At 42.4% G+C, this 22,898-nt stretch overlaps 2 protein-coding genes across 2 annotated transcripts; both read left to right on the forward strand.

Moving 5' to 3' along the window:
* Nucleotides 1–11,364: 11,364 nt before the first annotated feature.
* On the forward strand, nucleotides 11,365–14,116 carry cldn15a (claudin 15a; the record flags this gene model as incomplete). The annotated part of the gene is made up of 5 exons (XM_083905126.1): nucleotides 11,365–11,581; nucleotides 11,705–11,869; nucleotides 12,648–12,729; nucleotides 12,820–12,927; nucleotides 14,020–14,116. 5 exons carry the CDS (start codon nucleotides 11,365–11,367, stop codon nucleotides 14,114–14,116), a joined length of 669 nt encoding a protein of 222 aa, XP_083761252.1.
* Nucleotides 14,117–15,606: 1,490 nt separating this feature from the next.
* Nucleotides 15,607–21,901, forward strand: dnajc3b (DnaJ (Hsp40) homolog, subfamily C, member 3b; the record flags this gene model as incomplete). The annotated part of the gene is made up of 12 exons (XM_083904294.1): nucleotides 15,607–15,849; nucleotides 16,939–17,049; nucleotides 17,199–17,323; nucleotides 17,437–17,511; nucleotides 17,620–17,763; nucleotides 19,619–19,800; nucleotides 19,897–20,016; nucleotides 20,336–20,441; nucleotides 20,646–20,766; nucleotides 21,038–21,170; nucleotides 21,286–21,434; nucleotides 21,756–21,901. Exons 1-12 carry the CDS (start codon nucleotides 15,765–15,767, stop codon nucleotides 21,899–21,901), a joined length of 1,497 nt encoding a protein of 498 aa, XP_083760420.1. The 5' UTR covers nucleotides 15,607–15,764.
* Nucleotides 21,902–22,898: the final 997 nt, after the last annotated feature.

The raw sequence follows: 22,898 nt of genomic DNA on the forward strand, positions 1-22,898 counted from the left end.
ACCACTAACCCTACCTACATTCGGCCGTGCGACACCTGTTGGTGAAGGCAGTGTTCTCGCTCCCTCTCCCAGCATCTGTTGCTTCTCCCACTCTACAGCCGCCGACTGTCACCATGCTTGGGGACCACTCCTGTGTGACCTGTATGGCCTCCCTGCAGCCGGAGGACGGTCATGATAGGTGCCCTCCGTGCCTTGGCCTCGGACACCTGAGGGAGGGGCTGTCGGAGGATCCGTGCATGAACTGCAGCTTCATGCCCAGGGCAGTGCGGGTTGCCAGACTGGCTGAGGTTGAACACCTGCTGGGTCATGCTCCGGAACCGGACCAGCTGACCCCAGCCCAGCGACTGCCACCAGCACAGCCTAACCGACCTAAGCGTCGGGCTGCAGAGGCTGTGGGCGCCTCCTCTGGGAAGAGGGCTAAGGAGTCTAGGCTGGCCTCCAAGGTGGACCAGTTGACAGAGGAGTTAAACCAGATGAAGACCCTCTTCCTAGCCATCCAGTCTGGGACCAGTGCAGCGGACGCGGATGTTCCCGCTCCCCACACAATGTTCGAACCAGATGAGGACGTGCTCTCTGTGGCAGCTTCAGCCACCGAGTTCACAGACTATGGGGCAGACCTGGTTCCCCAGGATGCTGCCTCTCATGCCTCTGGGGGGAGCTCCTGTTCCTCAGCTCGCAGTCGCGGTGCTGGGTCAGGGGATGACTCCATGGGTGCCATCATTCGCATGGCCCTTGCCCGCCTGCAGGTGGATATCCCGCAGGCTCAACCGGCTCCCGCCAGTGCCTTTTTCAGGCGTGAACCAGCCCCTACCACCTTTACTGTGCCTCCGTCGGATGAATACCTGAGGGAGCTGCATGCATGCTGGAGAGATACCAGAGCGCACTCCCATGCAACAGCCGATGCCCGGGCCCTGGCAGCCATGCAGGACGCAGCCAAGTTCGGCTTGGCCCACATGCCTGCGGTCGAGCCAGCTATAGCGGCTCTCATCGTTTCACCCGATGAGGCTCTGAGACCGGACGCCAGATGCCCACGTCCCCAGTGTCGGGCTACAGATGACCTGCTCTCTAGGGCCTACGAAGCAGCAGCACGCATGGGACGCATTAGCAATTCCCTGTCCCATCTGATGCTGGCTCTCTCAGCATCCCTCCAGGAGGCTACGCTGGACTCTTCCATCCACAGCCTTAGCGATGCTTCTCTACAGGCGTTTGCCCTGGTGTCCAGAGAGCTGGGGCGCCTAATGTCCACACTAGTTCAGGCTCGCCGCCAGGTGTGGCTGGCACAGTCACCTCTCACTGAGGCGTGCCGGAGAACCCTCCGCAGCATCCCGGTGGAACCTGGTGAGGTCTTTGGGTCAGCTGCCGTACAGGCGCTCGAGCGTACAGTTCAGGCCAGGCAGACTCGACAGCAGCTCTCTGGGCTTCACAGAAGTATGCCTCCTCCAGACAGGCCTAGGGTCTCTCCAGCTCCCCCCAGGCGCCACTCCCATCCACAGACTCTACCCAGTGGCTACCCCAGGTCTCGGCGACCGGTTCAACAGCCAGCTCAACGAGGGCCTCAGGCATTTCGAGCCCCCGAACGATTGCCCTCTAGATATCCGCAGACCTTCGACGCTGCCCGTCGTCCCCCCAGGGCCCCTAGAGGCCGGGGGACCAGGCGCTGAGAGTCTGGGGCCGGTCGTCGGCAGTTTTTTCCAGCAGCAGCTCAGCTACTGGGCTGCTTCCACCTCGGACCCCTGGGTGATTTCTACCCTAACCTACGGGTACAAACTTCAGTTCCGACGCCGGCCCCCAAACCATGGCCGGGTCAAGATGACAATCATAGGCGACCCGGCAAAAGCCCGTGCCCTCAAACAGGAGTTGTCCGCCCTCCTGAACAAGGGTGCCATCGAACCAGTAGACCCCCTGTCATCGGGGGGTTTCTACTCGACCTACTTTCTAGTGGAGAAGAAAGATGGTGGACTCCGCCCTGTCCTCGACCTAAGGGGACTCAACAGGTTTCTGAAGGTCCTGAGGTTCCATATGCTCAGTACCGCAGAGGTTCTGCGTACTGTGGCCAGAGGGGAATGGTTTACCTCAATAGACCTGAAGGATGCATACTTTCATGTCCCCATAGCACCACATCACAGGCAATTCCTGCGGTTTGCTTTTCAGGGTTGCCATTATCAGTTCAAGGTGCTCCCGTTCGGCCTCTCCCTTTCGCCACGGGTGTTCACCAGATGTGTGGCAGCAGCCCTCTCAGCCCTGCAGTCGCAGGGCATGAAGATCCTGCCATATCTGGACGACTGGCTGGTCTGTGCACCATCCCGGTCTCAGGTGACCAGAGACACGGCGACTCTCCTCTCACATGTGGCCCAGCTCGGGCTCAGAGTGAACTTCACGAAGAGCTGCCTGGTTCCCTCACAGAGAACACTTTTCCTGGGGATGACCCTGGATGCCGTTGCCATGAGGGCCTATCCATCACCTCGGCGTGTAGACGATGTCCTCCGCCTCCTTCTCCTCTTTCAGAAGGGCCGCTGCTTGCGCTACGTCCAATATATGCGCCTCTTAGGCATGCTGACCGCTGCTGCCACTGTGGTTCCCCTAGGGTTGCTGTCACTACGCCCCCTTCAGAGGTGGCTGAACAGTTTCCATTTAGACGCCAAGCGACACCGACACAGGATACTCAGGCCGTCACGGCGCTTTCTCATCGCTCTGGCCCCATGGAGGGAAAGATCATTTCTCCTCCAGGGCATGCCCATGGGCTCCATCGCATCCCGTCGAGAGACTGTCACAACAGATGCCTCCCTCACAGGGTGGGGCGCTGTGTGGCAGAACAGGACAGCTCGAGGCCTGTGGAACGCACAGGACCGCTTGGAACATATCAATGTCCTGGAGCTACGGGCAGTGCACATGGCGCTGCAGTTTTTTCTCCCATTCCTAGGAAGGAGGCATGTGCTGGTGCGGTCAGACAACGTCTCAACCGTCTCCCACATAAACCACCAGGGAGGAACCAGGTCCGCACGGTTGCTGCAGGTGTCCCAGGACCTCCTGTCGTGGGCGGCCCCCCGCCTAGCCAGCGTAAGGGCAATGTATCTGCCGGGGGAACTGAACTGGGCCGCAGACTCCCTGTCACGCCGCAAGCCTCCACCAGGGGAGTGGCGGCTTCACCCAGAGGTGGTGCTCAATATATGGGACACGTTCGGCAGGGCAGAGGTGGATCTCTTTGCCACGGAAGAGTCGACCCACTGCCCCCTCTGGTTCTCACTGACGGAGGAAACCAGCCCTCTGGGTCAGGACGCTCTCGGCCACGATTGGCCAGAGAGTCTACTCTATGCTTTTCCACCAGTGCCTCTGATCCTTCAAATTTTGCAGAGGGTCCTCCAGCAGGGCCACAGGCTGCTACTGGTGGCCCCCTTCTGGCCAGGGAGGGCATGGTTTCCTCTGCTGCACAGGCTCTGCCACGGCTCACCGTGGCGTCTCCCCGACAGGTTGGATCTCCTGTCTCAGCTCGGGGGCCAGGTCTGGCATCCCGAACCTCATCGCCTCCAGCTCTGGGTTTGGCCACTGCAGGGCCCGACCCGCTGCTGGCAGAGTGTCCAGAAACCGTCCAACACACCATACTAAATGCGAGGGCGCCTTCTACCCGAGCACAGTACGAGAATAGGTGGAAACTGTTTTCTGCCTGGTGTTCAGACAGGGGTGAAGACCCTGTGCACTGTCCAATTACAAGAATTCTCGAGTTCCTACAGTCACTCCTGGACAGCGGACGGTCCCCTGCTACTCTGAGGGTCTACGTGGCGGCCATTTCCTCTAGACACACTCAAATCGGTGACAACACCGTGGGGTGCCACAGACCTGTGTCCCTCTTCCTAAAGGGAGCCCTGAGATTACAACCTCCAAGGGCAAAGAGAATCCCAGCCTGGGATCTGCCCCTGGTGCTGGATGCCCTGTGCCTGCCCCCCTTTGAGCCCCTGGCGCAGGCGGACTTGAAGTGGGTGTCTACTAAGACTGCCTTTCTCCTTGCTATCACTTCAGCAAAGCGTGTCGGGGAGCTACATGCTCTCTCTGTGAGCGACTTGTGTCTGAGGTGGAACCCAGATGGCTCAGGGGTCACTCTGTGGCCGAATACGGCTTTTCTTCCTAAGGTTCTGTCAGCGTCAAACCTTAACCGACCTATTCACCTGGCGCAGTTTATTCCCCCAGCAGGGGAGGAAAGGTCAGGACTTCTGTGTCCTGTCAGGGCCTTAAGAATCTATATAGATCTGACCACAGGCATAAGAAGTTCAGAACAGCTGTTCCTCTGTTACGGAGGCCCTAAGAAAGGCCATGCTCTTTCCAAACAGCGACTCTCGCATTGGATCGTGGATGTCATCACCCGGGCGTATAAAAACAGCGGTCGCCCCCTGCCAGCTGGGGTGAGGTGCCACTCTACGAGGGCCGTTGTTACATCATGGGCGGCGATGCGCAGCGTGCCCCTGGGAGACATCTGTGATGCGGCATCGTGGGCATCACCAACTACCTTCTCCAGATTCTATCGGGTGAATGTGGCCACCCCCCACCCACTGGGTGTGGCCCTGCTGCCCGCCTCTAACGTTCCCTCCCACTGAGGTACGTACTGGCATTCCTCGTGACTCTGTTGTTATGGTCATCCAGTGCTAAAGCACCGCCTCTGGCGGTCAGTAAGGATGAAATAGAACGAGAGTTACTTATGTAACTACGGTTCTATGAATCCTGGATGACCGCCAGAGCGTTCTGTCACTCAGAATCCTCGTGGTTTCGAGAGAAGATTCTACAGGAACAGATCCTCTGATGTCACCGGAAGATATAGGCTAGCCGGCGTCATCAGGGGTCATGGGTGACTTTGTTGGTATAAACACTCGACCTGCGCATGCGCAAGATGGATACATTCAGTGCTAAAGCACCGCCTCTGGCGGTCATCCAGGATTCATAGAACCGTAGTTACATACGTAACTCTCGATTTACTGTGAACCAAATGTGACACAAGTGCAATTAACAGTAAAAGAAGCAGTGTTTATATGTATTTGTAGCGTAACGTACTTTATTTCTACAGTATAGCCCTTTACAACTACCCACAAGTGCTTTACAAAATAAAAGCATAACAGACACACGGTGTTAAAAACAGAAGGTTAAAAAAAAAAAAAATTCACAAAACATTTTTAAAAAAAATAAAAGAATAAAAAGTGAACTAAAATAATAAATTCTGAATGTATGAGTGGCAGCCATCTTGTAATCCCATCAAATCCAACTTTACAATAGGACAACAGCAAAACAATACAATAAACAGTAACCGTATGAGTGGCAGCCATCTTGTAATGTCGGGGTTGATGGGTTAAGAAATTGGAAATCTAACTTGAGAGGTCATTCCTTCAACAGAGATGACCCTCAGCTTGTACATTATGACATCTGACCACAACTGGAACTCAGGGTTAGGGGTAGGGATGGGACGATAGCACTTTTTTTGTGTCAAATACCGATACCTAAAGCAAAACCTTGAGTATCTACCCATACGGATGTTATTCCGATACCGCCATTTTAGTCCATTTATGAACGCATTTTTAAAGACATAATTCTCCAACTGTGTAACAAATATTGCTGTCCCAAAAAGAAGAAATAAACAGCCCAAACATGACTCAGCTAAAAAAAAGTTTTTTTAGTTTACCTTTTTTTCTTCTTTTTTTTTTTTTTTTACAGTGTTTTGCATAGTGAAGCATGTGATATATAGGAATTTTGGATTGTACCAAATTGTTATGTACTGATACTGACTGATACCAATTCCCATCCTAAGTTTTTTGTGTTTTTCACTATAAAGTCACACTTTAATTCATCAAAAGAGTTGCAAAATGAATAGAAAATGTACCATTAGAACACCGGAAATGGGCCTCTATACACCTTTATACATATTCTATTAAAAAACAGACGTTTACAGCTAGAATAGTCGTTTACCACATTAACAATGTATAGAGAGTATTTCTAGTAGTTTTCCTTAAAAAATAAGGACATTTCTAAGTGAGCCCAAACGTTTGAAGGGTAGTGTAGATGTGACATAAACACAGCTTATTCTAAACTTTCCTATACTGTACATTCGCATAATAAAGTTTGGATATGCAGATATAAGAATCTGAAATTCCAAAAACGTGCCGTGGAAAACGTGCCAAGTTCACCCTGGGGAGAAGAGATTGAAGTCACCAGCATATTTTTATTTTTTTTTTACGACGGGAAGGCTTATTGAGACTATCAGTTGTGTGGCTGTTATCAGCCTCGTGGGATGTTACTCATTAACCCACCTGTCGGGACCGAAACTCCACCAGGGACATATCAGTGAAAACAGTCCTGTGGTGTGAAAGAGGTGATCGAGTGGGGAAACGCAAACATGGAAGCGGGTACAAGTCTCCCAAACGTGGATCTCTTGAGTGAAGACAATTTCCATGGTTTTCTTTTTTTAAACGCAGGCGTCTCTCCATTGTCAGGTGTTAACACCAGTGACTCATCAGTGTCATTTCAATCAGCTTCAGTGAGTTTCAGTCACAAGGGCCAACGTTCATTGACGGCCCACTTGTTTTAACACGACAGAGAGATATTAATGTGTAATCACCATAAACAAAGGGAACACACACACTCTCTGAACACTGTGTATTACATCCTGCATAAATGTCACTGTACTTTGAAGTTACTGGATAATCCAGTGGAACAGCACTTCATTGTGTGTCACAACACATCACAGGAGGCGGTAAATTTTCTCACACAATTAAAGTGGATTTAATGTGCACATAAGATTTCTGCCTAATGCTATGATTACGCCTCATTTTTATTTTGCGGGACCTGACGAGACAAAGAGAAAACCAAGATTCTGGACTTTTCATTCTCTGCAAAGAAAAACGTTAACATATGAAAAAAAAGGCGTTTGGTGACTACACTCTTAGAAATAAGGGTTCCAAAAGTGTTCTTCTACAAGAGCTGAGGTTCTACCTGGAACCATTTGCGTCTGGAAAAACCCTTTCCCGAAGAAAGGGGTTTTTCAAGGGTTCTTGGTAACACTAATGGTTCCAGTAAGAACCATTTTCTTCCAGAGAACCCTTTAAAACCCCTTTCCCGAATAAAGGGTTTTAAAAGGGTTCTTGGTGGAACCCTCCAAAAGGGTTCTAGGTAGAACCTTTATAAATAGGTTCTACCTGGAGCCAAAAAGGTTTCTCTATGAGGACAAGCCGAAGAACCTTATATGGTTCTACTTAGCACTTTTATTTCTAAGAGTGTACTCACAAATGTTTTAGTTTGTTTCCATGCTTTCGCTTGTACAAAATGTATTTAAAGTCCTAAAGTCCTTTATCTCTCATGCAACATTTTAAAAACCTTCACCTTCAATTAAAATATTCCCCAAAACTGCTATAGTATACATGCTAATGTCTTGTATGACAATGTTTACACTCGCCTTTCAACGTAAAAGTTGTAAATGACTTCACTGGGTAAACCTAAATGACTTACTTTTTTTTAGTTCAATTACTTTAAAATAGCTATAAATAAAGTGGTTTAATTCACACTAAATAAGCACGTCGTCTCAGCATTTCTTACTAACTTTAATTATTTTAAATTTAAATAACAAATTGTCACCCAACTCAAATTTTTTTTAAATTAGTTAATTTCATTCAAACTAAATGAAAATTTTGAAATACGTTGAATTAAAAATGGTGTACACTTTAAAATCTACTTCAGTCGGTAACACCTTAATTGAAGAGTAAATGCAAACTAAGTATAACTTACCTGCTTTAGTTTGCATTAACTTGGGTGTAATATTTCTGTTTGTCAACCATGTTGTTTTGTTGTTGACGACAAAGTTCTGTGTCATATTTTGTTGATCATGCGGATGCAGGAAACCACTTTAAATGGCTTTAAAAATTTAATTATTTGGTCAAAGTTGTGTTTTAAATTGTTTTATAAACTCAGGAACACGTGTCATACTATACATCGTGAAGTAAACAAGAAAAATAATCTTTTTTAATTAAAGTCCGGCACATATGATGGTCTTAAAGTCTTCCTTTTAATAACTCATCCAGCATAGACAGACTAACCTCTATTTTTTGTTATCTGTATCTTCCATGAAGTGCAGTAACAGAGTTTTTCCTTGAAAGCACATGAACACACACACGGTTGCAGTCGCCGCCTCCACAGATATCATAAAAATCTGATTTTGTCTATATAGACGAACCCAATTCATCAATCATCTCATCTGAAAACACACAAACTCATCAGTTTGTTCAGTGAGCTGTAAAAACAAACGTTGCAAACAGCGCAGCCGTAAAAGCGAGGGCTTTATGGATGAGAGATGGAGCTTTGCTTTAATGAAGAGATGGAACAATTACGGTTTCTACCAGTATTTGGAATTAAAAAAGGGTGATAAAGTATTGTATTGACACAAAGACTTAAAAATCCCATTCAAAACCATGAGAAAGTGCACATAGAACCCTAGGAACGTTTTATTTGTTCCTATCAGGATGTTTCAGTCTTCTCTGGTCTTCCCTTGGAAACAAAAAACAACTCTTTTCATAACAGTACGTGAGCTTCTGTCATTTCTTATCGCGGTTGATAAGATTTCTTAGCACTGTTGTGTGATTCTAATTATCTCGTGATAGCTTTCATTCGCAGTGCACTCTCATTTCCTGACGTCATTTTTCTTGCGCCTATGAAAATGACATTTTAATACCAGCTGTTCAAGAATATAACCATTATTTATTTATTTAATTGTGTTTATGTGTTTCACAACTTTTTCTGGAGTCGTCACCGTTGATTTCCTGTGAACAGTCAGTTCAGCTCTGTTGCCATCGATGTCTGGAAAGCTTATTCTTGACCTTTACGGGTTTATTGGTGCACTGACCTCTTCACCTCTGCAGAGAGAGTCGATGGCTTTTGTCTGTGAAATGTGGGTGAGGTGAGATTTTGTCTGATTATTATTATTATTATTATTGTTATCATCATTATCAGTGAGGTGAACTCAGTCTGGCCTGGATTTGGCAACATTGACCCCAGCAGCTATCAGCAGGATTTTTCATGGAGACACAAACAAAGACACTTCAACCTGGAGCTGCAGGCAACACAGTGATTATAATAACTAGGACTGCACGCTAGAGCTGCAGCTAACCATTATTTACGTAAGGGATTAATCTGTCGATTACTTTCTCGATTAATCATTTGGTCCAGAAAATGTCAGAAAATGTAAAAGAAAAAAAAAACTTCTACTGGAAATTACGATTTTGTTTTGTCTACAAACCAAAATGATTCAGTTTGACTGATTTCTTTGTTATGTGGAGCAAAGAAACAAAGAAAATATTCACATTTAAGAAGCTGAAAGTTTTAATAATGAAATAAGCTTCAAACCGATTAATCGATTATCAAAATAGTTGACGATTAATTTAGCAATCGATTAATAATTGATTGTTTCAGCTATCACACTAGTGTCCCTACAAAAGTGTCCCCCACTTTTGTTGTTAGATCAGGGTTTTTTTTAAATGCCAGTGTGACAAAAAGTGCTTGGACGAGTTCGCTCATTTACCTCGGGTGCAAATCACAAAGTGGATGTCAAAATAGCCGACTTCCTGTTGAGTTGAGACCATGATTACGGTCGACTTTTTTGTTTGTCTTGTTCTATAACAGAGATGCAAGCACTGCGTATGCCACTTTGCCCATGTGCACTGTGAGAAATGCAGAGTGCATCTTTGTCTGAACAACTGTTTTCAAGTCTACCATCACTCAAAATAAAAAGGTTGTGAACCGCAAAATTAGTAAAAAAAATAACTGAAATGTTATGTCTCTCAGACTTCCACCCTGCCACTTCCATTGCTGCATTGTTTTTTGTTGGATTTATTGAATTTGTTGATTTGTTTGTGTATTTTCTTTTTAAAGGGCCCATATTGTGCAAAATCAACTTTTTAATCATTTTAGTACTGATATTTGGGACTCAGGGGGCCATACCAGTCCCCAAAATGTGAAAAAACAAGACTCAGTCATGTTTTAGTGGTTCCACTTAGTGTAAGTTTAGGCGATAAAACACGTTATGTTTAAACCTCCCGCGGAGTTACGACATAGCGAGCATTTCACCGTGAATGTTGGCCAAAAAAGTATATTTGAGCATTGTGACCCGCTGTATCAAATATGATACATTAAAACTCCTATGTGGAAATTGATATTTTAAAAAATAAATAATAATAATAACAATAATGTTTGTTCAGAAGGACCAATAAAGGCTCCAGTTTCAAAGAATTTGAATTTTCTGTCAATTATTTAATGGTTTGGGCTGCACAGGGTTAAATTAAAAAACAGTCAAGTGCTGACAACTTTCCAAATATTATAAAGTGGCAGGTGTGGCGCTGACCTTGTTTCTGATTCATTTAATGTTATATTCATTGGCAAAAAGTGCTTTTCCTTCAAAATGAAGGACATTTCTAAGTGACCCCAAACTTTTGAACGGTAGTGTATGAAAAAAAAAGGAAATACTCCAACGTAAGAATCACATAAGAAAGACCAACAATGGACTCAGTGTAAAAATGATATTTATATGAACAGGTTAAGGCCGATTAATGTGATATTTTGTGGTATTTTGAATTGGGAAATGATTTGAATAAAACCGTGTGTAATAAACACACACACAGTCGCAGTGTCATCAAGAGCAACACGCGAGCGACCATTGGACCCTGAACCGATAAACACCTGTTCAGTTTCAGGGGTGTAAAATGCAAAAAAAAAAAAAAAAAAAAAAAATGTGTGTGTTTATCTGTTTTCTGGCGTAAACACTGACCTTGTCAGGACCATGGAGACCAAACCCTGGTCCTAATGAGGCAGGACCTCATTTCAGAGGAACTGATCAAGTTTAGGGTTAAGATTCCATTTGTGGTCGGGTTAAAGGTTAGTGTTTGGCTTTAACTAAGTATTGTTTCAGGTTAGAGATAATGCTTTGTGTTGGCCGTCCTGTTGACTGGAAATCAATCCAGTGTCCTAAGACGGATAGCTGTGCACTCGTGTGTGTGTGTGTGTGGGTGTGTGTGTGTGTGTGTGTGTGTGTGTGTGTGTGTGTGTGTGTGTGTGTGTGTGTGTGTGTGTGTGTGTGTGTTTGGGGGTGGAGAGAAAGCCAAAGTCATATAAATGATTATACATATCTACAGAGCTGCACACATCTCACAGACGTCTCATACACACTCTCACTCTCTCTCACTGTCTCTGTCTCTGTCTCACACACACACACACACACACACACACACACACTCTGACAATTTTGACTTTCATCTTCATCCATCAAGTTGTTGTTGTTGACTTCTCCAACTTGAGAAGAAGAACAAATCTGGATACACTTTTGCTCCACTGCTGGACCAAGGAGAGTGAATGGATCCGATCGTGGAAGTGGTGGCTTTGGTCTTGGGCTTCATCGGGTGGGTGTTGGTGGGGGTGACGCTGCCCAACCGTTACTGGAGAACCTCCACGGTGGACGGGAATGTCATCACCACCTCCACCATCTATGAGAACCTGTGGATGTCATGTGCGACGGATTCCACGGGCGTTCATAACTGCAGGGAGTTCCCTTCGCTGCTCGCTTTAAATGGTACGATGACAGAGAACGCCGTTATTTCATTTCAAATTTTAATATTAATATATATTTTTATTAGAGATGAAATGAACTGGGAAAGGTGGTCTGACTCTGAGTTTATTTCCACACCATCTCCAGGTTACATCCAGGCGTCTCGTGCCTTGATGATCACAGCAGTAGTGTTGGGCACCTTTGGACTGGTGGCAGCCCTGATAGGAATTCAGTGTTCCAAGGCAGCAGGAGAAAATCCAGTTCTCAAAGGGAGGATCGCTGGCACTGCTGGAGTCTTATTCATACTGCAAGGTCATTATTTATCAATCAAATACAAAGGAGAGAAGAAAAGAGGACAGTTTAGTTCACAAAGGGTGAACTCTGGCCCTCTAGTGGGATGTGAGGTTACTGCAGGGGGGTTATATATCTTTTAAATTTATAACAACAACAATTAAATTTCTTATTTTCAGTTTCTTAATTAGTCTTGAAATAACTCTTAAAAGTATAATTAAACATTTTATTTGCAAGGTGCACATTTATCTATACTTTATTACCCTTTTTTAAAAACGATTTAAAACTAGTTTCCCCAGTGTTTTGGTCCCACTGTTCAGTTCAAACGCATGCTATGTTTCCATTTAAACTTTAAGATATAAAAAAGTATAAATAGCAGGGGTTGATGAAGCGTATGTCCTAAATAAGCGGCACATTTTTGAAATTTGCCTCAAAAACATGGAGCTGTGAGGTGACGACGTAACAGGAAATACTGAGTCAGCATTCCCGACAGCAAAGTAAATCCAACGGAATACTGACTAAAGTCAACAAGCGGATTACAAAGTAACCAAAACTTAACACTAATACTTATATTAACTTACCTGTTCCATGGGAATCGTTGCCTATTTATATATTTCTGACGTAAAATGAACATATTTTACAGTATATGTATGTGCAGTTTAAGGCCATGACAACGGGCACTGACATTTTTAAGTGTAGGAATGGCTGCAGACAATAAATAATGAGCAATTTTTGCTGCATATTTATGTGTAAAACTCCATTAAACACTGTTAAGGCATACATGTTTTTCTGTCGACAGGGTTGTGCACTATGGTGTCAGTGTCCTGGTACGCCTTCAATATCACTCAGGAATTCTTTGACCCATATTATCCTGGGACAAGGTAAAAGACATGAGCTGCAGCTGATTAATGACATCTGACATGAGTGTTGACTGACTGACTGATTGACTGTGTGTGGTTGTGTTATTACAGGTATGAACTGGGAGAAGCTCTTTACATCGGCTGGTGCTCTGCTGTGCTCGCCATTGCAGGAGGAGCCTGCCTCACCTGCTCCTGCAAAGTGGGAACACAGGAAAAATAGTAAGTTCTGTTTAAAGATTGTTCAAAATAGAAAAACAGAGTTCGGTTTTATAACTCGTTCTTCAGTATATATCCCTGACCAAGTATAAGGATGGCTCTATGTCATGTTTTTGTGACCGATACCAAAACACCAATACCGATATCACACAGTTAAATTTCTACTGATACCAATATCAGTCTGATTTTTCTCCTTTAAACAATTCGGCTGTTAACGAGACATTTGTGCAGATGCATTTATCCATTTCTTTTTAAAGTTTATTTAGTAAAGCATTCCCATATTATTTAAAGTTTCACACTGGATTTTTACTTTTTCTGATATCTAGTCCAGTATCAGACTAATACTATGTCTATTTTTAATACTAATACATAAAATTCATTATTATTATTTATTTATCATGAAAAACATGTTTTTTTTGTTATTGTTTTGTTTTAAATTTAATTTGGTCAGTTTTTATGTACCTGACCTTTGAACCCCAATAATTATCAATTGATATAATTATATATAGTCGCGCTAAAATAGCTAATAGTGCTAATAGCTGATATGCAGGCCTGTTGGACAGAGGTGTACACATGTATTTCAGGGGCAAAAGGAGCACCCTCTTACACTTTTTATGATGACAAAAGTTACAATTTATATTTATTTCCATAACCTTACACTCAACATGTTACTTGGATGCTATTTTGTGTGGCATTATGACACACATTATTTGGAATTGATCCTGTTGGCCACTTAAAATGAACGTAAAAAGACAAAAAAAGGTTAATTTGACCTCACAAAACATTCATGCAGGTGCAAATTGTTGCTGCCGTGTTCATTTGTTTTTGTTTTGCAACATCTAATGAGCAGTGAATCTCGCACGTGACCTTTAAAGGCGCCGTAAGAATCTGTCCAAAAACGTTTACTAATGCGCATTTAAACCGTAAATGTCCAAGGGGACAAAATAAGACTCAGAAACCCTGTAATAAATGGGTTTGGCACCCCCTATTGGTATGATTAATAAAAGACAATCTGCTGTGCAAAGGGCCCATGTTATATCTCCTCTGTGTCAGTCGCTGCCCTTTTGGTTTAACCTCTCCTTTTCCTCTCTGCAGCCCTTTGCCTTATCAAACCAGAGGAACCATATATTCTGGAGCTGCTCCGAGCAGAAGCGTGGCTGCCAGCACGTACGGCAGAAATGCGTACGTTTGAGCAAACGCGTGGAGAAGCTGAGCGCGACACAGCACCGCTGAACTGTATATATATATAACCATGTTATTAAGTGTGTAAAAGTTGTACAAAGTCGAGCCACGTGTCCCTGTTTGAATGCACAACCACACTCGATGCTTCTGGCCATTTTTATTTATGCTCCTGTGGTGATGATGATGATGATGATGCTTCCATATTGTCCCTAGTTTGTTGAATCACTTTAAATTTGTAAGGGCAAAGCGTGTGATGATTCCAATATTTACATGTGTAGTTTTATACCGTTTTATATAGAGAGCACCTGTGTTAGATGGTTGATGTGAGTGTGTTGTTGTTTTGATTGTGTTTTTGTCCTATTTTTTTATTCACGATTGTGCACAATAAAATGTGTCCTGCTGAACATTTCTGTGTGTGTGTGTTTTACAAACTGTAGCCAAGTAAATTACTATATATGACTTTTTGTTATTGTATGATTCACAGAAATTGCAGAATTGAAATAACAGACAAAATTGCACTTATTTTGACTCCAAAATACCAACACAACTGAAATGAAGTCTTGCTTTAACATTGATAATGATGATCTCTCATTTATTAAGAGCACTGACACTTCAGCTCTTTGTGGCTTTGTCATCTCTAAAGTCTTATCTGATGCAGTAAAGATACAGGGAGATAAAGGTTAAAGAGTATCATAATGTGAGTGCGATAACCCCGGCTTAAAAGGGCATAGATTGTGTTTTATTATAACATAAATAGGCCACGCATCAAAGCCACAGCAATAAAGACCTGCTCTGTTTAAAGAAAAGTGTGCTGTTTTTGTTTTTGTCCTGCTCTTCTCTGAGGAATGGTACATTTGCACCATGACTTTACACGTTAATCTACATAAGAGGAAACTGTGTCTTTGACCACAATAGAAAAAGAGACGTCTGTAAAAGTGTCATATTTTTCTGGAATTTTTATGGCATTTAGGAAGGTTTTAAAAACATGAAACGCCATAAATTAAAAAAATATAGAATATAAAGATCTATAAAAGCCCAATGGGCCAATTGGGCCCAATTAGTATTTTTTGTTTCAGTACCCAGAGTGGCCACCATGACAACATTGTCTTCAATGCAGAGGGGGCGTGGCTCCATCTAGTTCTTATAATAAATCCGTGGAGTACAGTCACAGTTAAAATAATCCGACCAGTGAGAGAAGCCCACGTTTGCTGATCAACCCGGAAGTGCGCTGTGCGGACCAATCACTGGAATGTTAGTGAGGGGGGGGAGGTTTTATTTTACAAAGTGTACAGGTCACCATCTGTTCATCTTATCCATCGTGTCGTTACGTAAATGTATTTTACGTCAACGTAAATCCCAGATATCGCGGCTCCTGTTTTTAAGGCGCTGAACTGTTATTTTATTTTTTTCATGGGGAGGTGAGGGGGGGGGGGGAACCTTTCAGCGGCGTGTCATATTTCCACACGGAGCGCTGTGACAGAGGGATCGTAAATACACAGTTGTTGCTGTCCGTTTTGGTTTGACTGAGAGGAAACGATGAGTATTTAATACAAAAAAAATTATCGTTTTCAATGAAACGAATCGACACTTTCGCTGGACGTGAAAGCAGAAGGGATAAGTTCGCTGGTTCCGGTGTCACAGAGTGAGCGGGTTCGATCATGGAGTCTTGTCGGCGGACGGGACTCAGTGGGGTCCTGTGTTCCCTGTCACTGCTGTGTGTCATCCTGGACATCCAGCTAGACGGTAAGACTGCACTTAAGACTCAAATCGTCCTTTAATAAGGACGTCTGCGGATGTTCTCTGCTTGTTTGTTGTCTGTAGCTGTCAACGTTTCCCTAACTGTGACAGAATGTTAGCTTAACAAGGTTAAATGATAACCCCGGCCTTCCAAAATAAAAGCCCCTGCTGTCTCATCTCTGTTTTAGTGTATAACTAAAATAACTTCATGATGTGTTTGCCTATCAAGCAACGTTAAGAAAATACGTAACAAACAGATATGCAGCATAATATGACCCCAAAGGCTATACTACTACTGTATGTTATAAGAAAAATAGAAGACCATTCAATATAAATACTAGGGATGGGGATAGGTATCGTATCGTTCAGTATCAATCAGTGTTTTTCAGATACTGGTCAAAATCACTGGATCGGATATTGGACAGATAATAATGCAAAATATGATACAGTCCAAAAATCCTGTATATCATAGTATGCTTCATCATGCACACACTCTAAAATGTAAATAAAAATCAGCAAAAGCATTTTAGCTGAGGCATGTTTTACTTCTTTTTGGGAGAACAATATTTGTTACACATTTGGAGGACTGTGTCTTTGCAATGACTCTGCACAAATGTTTTGTTGACGGCTTCATCGTGCATAAATGGTCTAAAATTACTGTATCGGTAGATACTCCAGTTTGAGATATTGGTATTGGACACAAAGAAGTGGTATTGTCCCATTTCTAATAAATAAATGTGTTATTTATTGTTTCTTTGCTGGATTGAAAATATCACGTCTGGATGAGTGCTGGTGATGAGGTTGAGAACTTAAAGATATAAATACATTCCAACATGCATGTATGCATCTTAATAATTTGCATTGCACTGTTTCAAAATGTGATTTTGTTTTCAAATGATTATTTAGCCCTAATTAAAAAAAATACAAACGACACAGAAAGAAATAAAGATAATAAAGTAATGATATGATTAACTAATAATTCAGTTTAGCTAAATATGTATGAATAATTCAATCACAATGGATATATACAGTATATATATACTCTTATTGTCAGTGATGTATTCCCAGTGAGGCTCAAGCAGTTTTATGTTACAGGTGTCTTAGGGGCGACACATGTGGAGATCGAGCACCACTTGGAAATGGGCCGCAAACTTCTGGCAGCCGGTCAGCTGGCTGAAGCCTTGTCCCACTATCACTCCGCTGTGGGTAAGGTTACACATGCTGTCCTGTCCTGCAGAGACACACACACATCTTTATTTTCACCATCTGCCTGACATTTTCAATCAGTATCTGTGCTCTCCTTCCCACGCACTCTGCTCTTTGGTTTTCTTAAATGTGTTCTTGTTATTTTCCAGAGGGAGACTCAAAGAATTATTTAACCTATTACAAGCGAGCTGCGGTCCTCCTCGCCATGGGAAAATCCAAATCTGCCCTTCCAGACCTGACCAAAGCTATCCAGCTCAAGCCTGACTTTCTGGCTGTAAGCTCACCTGTTTACTCTCTCCTACTATTCCAAATGTCTTTATGTATGTATATCATGTTTCACACCTCCTTTATTTGTCTTCCTATTTGTTCACAATCCTCCATTTTCAGGCCAGACTACAGAGAGGCAATATCCTGCTGAAGCAGGGCAACACGCAGGAGGCAAGGGAGGACTTTGAAGCAGTGGTCAGTTCAGTGATTTGCTACCACTTTTGCTGTCCAACATCACTGCGTCTATCTTTTTTTTTAGTGTCAAAATCACGTTGTCAAAGGAGAAACTGACCTGTGTTTCAGCTTCAACGTTCTCCAGATCACGAAGAAGCTCTCAACCAGCTAATGAAAGCGAACGAGCTGGAGGAGATGCAGGAGGAGGCCCATGCTGCGCACCACCAAGGAGACTACAGCACCACCATCGCTTTGCTGGAGAGAGTTATAGAGGTGCGTGTGACAGCTGCAGCTGTATTCTATTGTGTAGTTTTAAATGATATTTCAGTGGGACAAGAATAAAAAGGGACAAAATGACAATGACAGTAATAATTGCAAAAAGAAGACAGGCAAGCAAATGGGACAACAAATACAATTTAAATAACAAAATCACAAATTCTGTAGTCAAACACAAAAGTAGGTGTAATATTTATTCTTACACATCAAATGTGAAGTTGATGCTGCTGGCATTCATTTGTATTGAAAAACAATAATCTAATAACCGGATTTCCCGTTAATTTGTGACTTTAGATTGTTATAGATCATGGGTGTCAAACTTTGGCCCGCCGTGTAATTTCATTTGGCCCTTGAGGCAATATCAAATTAACATTCGAGCTGGCCCGCCGGTATTATACAGCGGCACCGCTGCTGTAACACCGCATTCACCGCTAATACTACAAATCCCATAATGCTCTGCTGTTGTTTTGTATTCATTGTTATTTTATTTTCAATATATTAGCTTGTGGAAAAAGTTAATGTTGATATTTACCTCAGAAGGCTGCAAATAGAAAAGAGGCATTCAATTTTTGATTTAAATTTTATTTAATATGCCATTGATGTTTTTTCGTTAGTTTTTTGAAAGTTGATTTTGCACTATTAAGTTATAAGCGTTGCTTGTTCCATATTCAGTGTTAAAGCAAATCAGTGTAGCAAACTGAGCAATAATTAACGTTTTATTCATGCACTTTCTCTTGCTACTTCAAGGCTTGAATGTTTGATTCATTCATTATTGTTATTTTATTTTCAAATGTATTATTAGCCTGTGGAAAAAGTTTATTTTGATATTTACCTCAGAAGGCTGCAAATAGAAAAGAGGCATTCAATTTTTATCCATCCAATATCTACCGCTTATCCTGTATTTAAGGTGCATTCAATTTTTATTTAAATTTTATTTGATATGCCATTGATATTTTTTAATTATTATTATTATTATTTGAAACTCGATTTTGCATGTCACTATAAAGTTATATAAGCCTTGCTTGTTCAATATTCAATGCAAAACTTGTTTGGGTCCCTATTAAAAGATTAATTTGTTCAACCTTGGCCCACGGCTTTGTTCAGTTTTAAATTTTGGCCCACTCTGTATTTGAGTTTGACACCCCTGTTATAGATAGATGGATGGATGGATAACAATTGTTTTAGCCAACTTAAGCTAACTTTAAGCTAACTTTAAGCTAATAGATAGATGGATAACAATTGTTTTAACCAACTTAAGCTATCTTTAAGCTCATTGATAGATAGATAGATAGATAGATAGATAGATAGATAGATAGATAGATAGATAGATAGATAGATAGATAGATAGATAGATAGATAGATAGATAGATAACAATTGTTTTAGCCAACTTAAGCTAACTTTAAGCTAATAGATAGATAGATAGATAGATAGATAGATAGATAGATAGATAGATAGATAGATAGATAGATAGATAGATAGATAGATAGATAGATAACAATTGTTTTAGCCAACTTTAAGCTAATAGATAGACAGAGAGATGATAGATAAATGTCAGAAGAAGATTATAATGTAGAATTTAAAAAAATAGGAAGAAATAAAGTGCAAGACAAAAACAATTGCTGTTACATCCAAACCACTGTTAAAATGAGTTCACATAAACGACTCTGTGTTTCAGTATAGAAGAGTTTTGTGAGAAAGAACAGTTGGACCTCGAGACGTTCCATTTAGAGCGCTCTGCAGGCTCGTCTGAGGATTTGGTGACAGGTGTTACACACTGGAGCTTTAACAGCTGAGGAAAATGCTGTTTTTCCCTCTTCTCAAAGTTGATTACATTTCCATTACGTTCTTCAGATCGCTCCCTGGGATCCTGAGTCGCGGGAGCTTCGTGCAGAATGCTACATCCGTATGGGCGATCCACAGAAAGCCATCCAGGATCTGACGCCGACGACGAGGCTGCGCAACGACAACCGCGCGGCCTTCCTGAAACTCAGCATGCTGCACTACAGCCTCGGAGAACACCACGAGTCGCTCAAGTAAGAGCATCGTTGAAGAAATATACAAACTCATTCAAAGTAGCTCATTTTCTCAGTGCTCAGCAGGTGTTGTTGTTTTTTTTTCTCTCTGTGCAGTCACATCCGGGAGTGTCTCAAGCTCGACCAGGACGATAAAGAGTGTTTCGGTCACTACAAGCAGGTGAAAAAGCTCAGCAAGCAGCTGGACTCAGCAGAAGAGCTCATTCAGGTGGACAGGTCAGTGCGGCTACCGAAAATTAAGCATTTGTGTTGTTATTAAAGACTTGTTTCGTGTATTTAATATTTAGTTTTTACGTTCTTTTAATTGAAAATACTGTATGAAATTGCACTGTAGTGCAGCCATAAAATGTAGGTTGGAGAGACGGAACATTAGTGCTGTTTAATAACTGAAAGTAAGCATTTCTTGTGTCATTTGTGATCATTAAACTGTGATATTGTATCAGGTTTTATCTATAAATAAATGCGCCCTTCTCTCTCCTAAACTATGATAACATAACTGAGAATTACGATTGAATTATTGTTGCTTTTCACTCAGGTTTCAGGAGGCCATTGATAAGTATGAGTCGATCATGAAAACAGAACCCAACGTTGTTTACTACACAAACCTGGCGAAAGAGAGGATCTGCTTCTGCTTCGTCAGGGTGAGTGAGAGAACGAGAACGTTTGTTTACTTTAAAGGAGATGTAAAATATGTACAACAATAGCCGTATGTGTACAAACACGTGACTGTGATCTCAATTCAGAACACAAAATGAACATGGATCTAGTAGGTTTCCAGATTTGACAGTGACCCTTGTGTAGAAGATGGTTGAATGAATGAATAATCCTGTCCTTGCCATTATTAGCTCAAGTTGGCCCAGGAGGCGATAGATGTGTGTTCAGAGGCTCATCAACGTACCCCCCGCAACACGAACGTCCTCCGAGACCGAGCTGAGGCGTATATCCTCAATCAGGAATACGAGAAAGGTAATGACACCAAGCAGAGATTTAATACACACTAAGTTTTGTATTTTAGCACGTGTTCCATAGTTTAACATTGGACATTAAAGATAATGACAAAATGTAAACAGTAACTGAGAAGAGAATGGACATTCCTTATTTTCTTGTTGAGTTGGAAATCTACGTTCATGGGTTCAAGTTCAGGTTACACTTCTAATTTTATGTTTAAAAAAGGGGGAAACAAGCCTGTAATTGTAATTGTAATATAAAAAAATCAGCTCTTTTTTCTGTGTTTCAGCGGTGGAGGACTACCAGGAGGCGAGAGAGTTTGATAGTGAAAATGGCGATATCAGAGATGGACTAGAACGAGCACAGAAACTGCTCAAAATCTCCCGTAAGAGAGACTACTACAAGATCCTTGGCGTCGGCAGGTAAAAGAGCGACTGTTTGCTTCTTTAAGACTGTTGTAAACCTCAACACATCCATGTACTTCACCTCTTAGACCTTAACACATCGACTTATTCTCCCTGATGGTGTTTTTCTTAGGAATGCCAACAAGCAGGAGATCATAAAGGCGTACAGGAAGCTAGCACAGCAGTGGCATCCAGACAACTTCCAGTCCGAGACAGAAAAGAAGGAAGCGGAGAAGCGATTTATCGATATTGCTTCGGCAAAAGAAGTCTTAACCGACCCAGGTCAGGAGCTGAATGAGTCACACACTTCATAAGATTCAATTAAAACAAAGTACAGAGTGTATCATTAAGTATGTTATATAAGGATTGATATTGTGTTTGAATTGACTGAAATAACTCTTCATTCCTTGATTTTTACTATAGTACTATTGCTATAAAGAAGCAAAATGAGAAGAGATAGATAAGACCTTGGCAATGTCAGTGGACACATCTGTGAACAACAGAACTAATGGCAGAATCCAGTATAAACCTCACATTAAACAGTGATTTAACTTTCACCATCTTTTTTGTGCCTCTCTAACTCCTTCCTTTTTGTTTTGCCAGAAATGAGGCAGAAGTTCGACGCTGGCGAGGATCCTCTGGACCCAGAGAACCAGCAGGGTGGAGGTGGAGGACAGCAGGGCTGGCCTTTCAACTTCAATCCCTTTGAGTCTGGTGGCAGCTTCCACTTCAAGTTCCAGTACAACTAGACAAACTAGGATAAACTCAAAGGGAGGGAGGGAGGGGGGGCGGGTGATGAGAGGTGGGGGACGATTTTGGATCAGATGGGACATTGGGAGAAAGATCTGTGGTGGATTTATGGAAAAGTCTTCCTCCAGAACTTCAGACTGGACACAGTTTTGTGGGGAAATTGAACCTTTGATTATGATTTTTTTTCTCCGTGCTGTGTCTGGACAGCAGAAGCTGAAGCTATTTTAAAGAAAGAACTGTGACTTTTTACCACACAACAAAGCACCTAATGACTATTGGCTCCTGTCGAATTTACCGGAAAAAGAAAAATGAAACTTTGTGTCAACATTTGAGATCATAGGAATAGAAAGCTGATTGGTTAAAACGTCATTGGATGTCTCCTCTTAATAACCTGCTGGGACATTTCATGGACGTTTTCATCACGGTATCCTGTTGAATGATTTTGGTTTATTCCACCATGTCAAAGCATTTCTCCTATAGAAAACCAAAACTGACATTAGGAACCTCTATGTTCATTTGAAATGGACGCGACTTTAGCACCATTACATGAAATCTGTGGGCTTAAATGTTTGGAAACCCCTTGGATCTTAAGTCCTTACAGTATCTCCGTGATTGTTTTTTGTTACTTACTTGGAATATAGTGTGTTTTAAATATATGATCCAGCTGCAAACATTGTTTTTTTTAAGCTGTTTGAAAACACAATTTGACTATTTATTGCACAAATGTGGCAACTGACGTGATGAGTTTACTGACGAGTTTACGACTGTGCTTTTTGTCCCTCTCCACCTTTTAACTAATTTCAAAGCATCTCTTTGAAAACTTGCACTTTCCCCCCCCCCCCCCCCCCCCCATTTCCAATATCACTCCACATGTTCTCTACTCCTGAAATGTTACTGTGGGCTTGAAAAATGCATTTTAAAGGCTCTACAACCCAAGTGGTTTTACCAATGGCCTTGGTAAAAAAAAAAACTGAAACCTGCTGTGTGTGGTTCTTA

This window comes from Microchirus variegatus (genome assembly GCF_963457635.1).
Source record: "Microchirus variegatus genome assembly, chromosome: 2".
Classification (NCBI taxonomy): domain Eukaryota; kingdom Metazoa; phylum Chordata; class Actinopteri; order Pleuronectiformes; family Soleidae; genus Microchirus; species Microchirus variegatus.